Consider the following 2634-nt stretch of genomic DNA (forward strand, 5'->3'; position numbering starts at 1 on the left):
ATGTCATTATGCATTGTTTACAAGAATAGTCGTGGTGATTTTCAGTAAGTTCTTCATTACATATCATTAAGTTTGGGGCATAATTGACAGCATAGCTTGATAATTCACCTTTCAACCCAATCAATCAGATCAGTGAATTCGATCAGAGTGAATCCTAATGATCAAATCATCGAACACTGAAATCCACTAACCTTTTAGTGTGATATATTCGGTGAAATAAGAATGTAATAGAGTTTGAGACAGTCTTGCCAAATATATCAATCTGTCAACTTTATTTTAGTTAACCTTATCTTTTAGCATTGGCTTAAAAATTAGTCTAGTATTCACTCTCTCGAGTATCATTTAGCTGGGAATTCACGCTCATTACTAGGAATGAAATTAATCCTAAAGGGATAATTTTATGAAATATCAAGTTAATGAGTTGATTGAGAACAAAAGAAAAGAAAAAAGGAATATGAGGGGAAAACTACTGAAAAATATTAGTTATAAATCTATTATCACTTTCAGCCATTATCTAATCAAAGAGCGATTTGATGAAAATCTTGGTACAAATCTGCTTTATGTAGATTGTGGTGACGAAGAACCACCTGAATTTATTGGCATTGAAGCACTTATCAAATATTACACGTATGTTCTTATTGCAGAAATTTTCCCACTTCTTTCCTACTTTTATTTTTGTCAAAAGTTCAAAAGTTCAAAAATTTGACCCAGACTTTTTTCAAGAGGTTCGCATTCATTTCAAAAAATATGCTTGTTTCATGAAATTTTGATTTATCCCACAATGAGAATAATTGATTTCTTAATATTATTAATTCTCATTTGAACCATTACAGTATTGAAATTGAAGAAAATTGGTGGTTATTCAAGGAAATTTGACGTAAACTCCTTGAGGGTTGCTGATTTATGATCGTATTCAACACATTATAGAGCTGTCTCCAGGTGTTACATTATCCTGGATGACAGATAATTATTCTGATGATCGGAGGAAGCGATACTTCATTGTTTTACTCCGAAAGATATTTCAGCATTTATGCATCGTTGCATTCGTTTTCACTGGCAAATGGACTTAATGTGGACGTTTTCCCATGGTGGCATTTAATCAGCAATGTTTGAAGCACTGATGTGATTTATTTCTTGTCCAATTTATCCGACAAGTTTGAGTCATAGGCTCAATTATTATGCGCTCTACTCATAAGGAAGACGATTTCATAAGGGACTAATTCTACAACTGTTGATAATAATGAATTAGTCCTAAAACTTGGGAAGGATTGAACTTTTCGTCTCATCCTTCATTCATGTCCACAATTGAAGGACCACATTTAGCCTCATTCCTCATATCTGTTGTGGCCGTTAGTATTGACAGGTTTTTTTTTTTCCATCTGATTGTATGGAGAAGCATTTTGCAGAGAACGATTTCTGTGTATTTTGCAATCTTGGAATTTGAAAATCGGCCACTTTGTATTTAAGCAGACTCATTTAGTTCCGCTGTAGCAAGTGCGTTTAAAAAAGAAAGCAACCATTGTGATCGGTGTTTCCGGAAAATTTGAGTCCTTACAAACCCCTGCAAATCGAAGCTTTTTCACCACCACAGCATAACCCGCCCTGGGTTATGCTGTGGTGCCTTTGGTAGGTTGGTAAACTTCAGTATACACAATGAAGGATTATGTAATACCTACAGTGGTGTAGCAATAATGTTTAGGTGAAGCTGTCGAATGATTACCTATTCTAGTAATGTGTTATAAACAATAGTTGACTGGCTGAGATGATTCCTGTCGCAGCTCTGCATACTCAGTGGTGCTTTAGGTACCACATCGGGATTTCTCGATGAGAGGTGTAACGTAACGGTGTATGGGTGTGTATTATATATACATGTGTGAGTATGGTGAGGAGGGGGAGAGAGAAAGAGTTCTACGGGAGATTACGGTAGTAGTATGGATGTGGGGAATAGACAGCAAGGGAGACGTACAGCCGTCTAATACCAACAACCTTCAAACAATTGAAACACTTAATTGGCAGGTCTTGTATCTTATTCGTTACTGGGTGATGGGTTTAATTGTTTTTAAATGTCAGTGGAGCTACACTTGCGAATAATTTGTTTTCAGTTAGAGTGAGTACTTTTAGGAAGATCAGGGAGTGAGGCATAAGTCTTAAAGTTTAAGAAGGGAGATTAAAAATGAGGAAAGAAGGCTTCGGCATGGCTCTACAAGGCGTGACGCGAATGTGTTCCATTTCATCGCTTTATCATCGGCAACAACCATTACACTGTTCGCGTTCATGCGGTATTTGTGATCTAGCTGTAGCTTAACATCAGGTACTTAACTTGTTGTGATTCCGTGACTTAGGACTTCATTCGACCGATTCCTCTGCTTTTCCATATCTGCATTTCACAACACTGTTCGTGAATCTCATCTGTTTTGTTCCCATGTTCGAAATGGTTAGCTCTTGCAGTGCTGTTTGATTATTTGACCAAATTCTGTTTTGCCATTATCAGTAATTGTAGGTAAGAGTGCAGCAATAAAGAGTTTAGTTTGGATCAAGAAAGGTAGAAAAGTTCTATGAATTCAGAATTGTATTTTGAAAAATGGTGCGATGAATCACTATTTTCTGTAGAATTGATAAATTTCTAGCAAAATG

The 2634-nt window shown here is 36.1% G+C and overlaps 1 protein-coding gene across 1 annotated transcript; it reads left to right on the forward strand.

The window, feature by feature from the left end:
• Nucleotides 1-1113, forward strand: LOAG_12789 (hypothetical protein; the record flags this gene model as incomplete). The annotated part of the gene is made up of 3 exons (XM_003148301.2): nt 1-44; nt 508-627; nt 1026-1113. The coding sequence occupies 3 exons, from the start codon at nt 1-3 to the stop codon at nt 1111-1113; spliced, it is 252 nt and encodes an 83-aa protein (XP_003148349.2).
• Between the last annotated feature and the right edge of the window lie 1521 nt (nt 1114-2634).

Source organism: Loa loa (genome assembly GCF_000183805.2).
Source record: "Loa loa unplaced genomic scaffold supercont3.3, whole genome shotgun sequence".
Classification (NCBI taxonomy): domain Eukaryota; kingdom Metazoa; phylum Nematoda; class Chromadorea; order Rhabditida; family Onchocercidae; genus Loa; species Loa loa.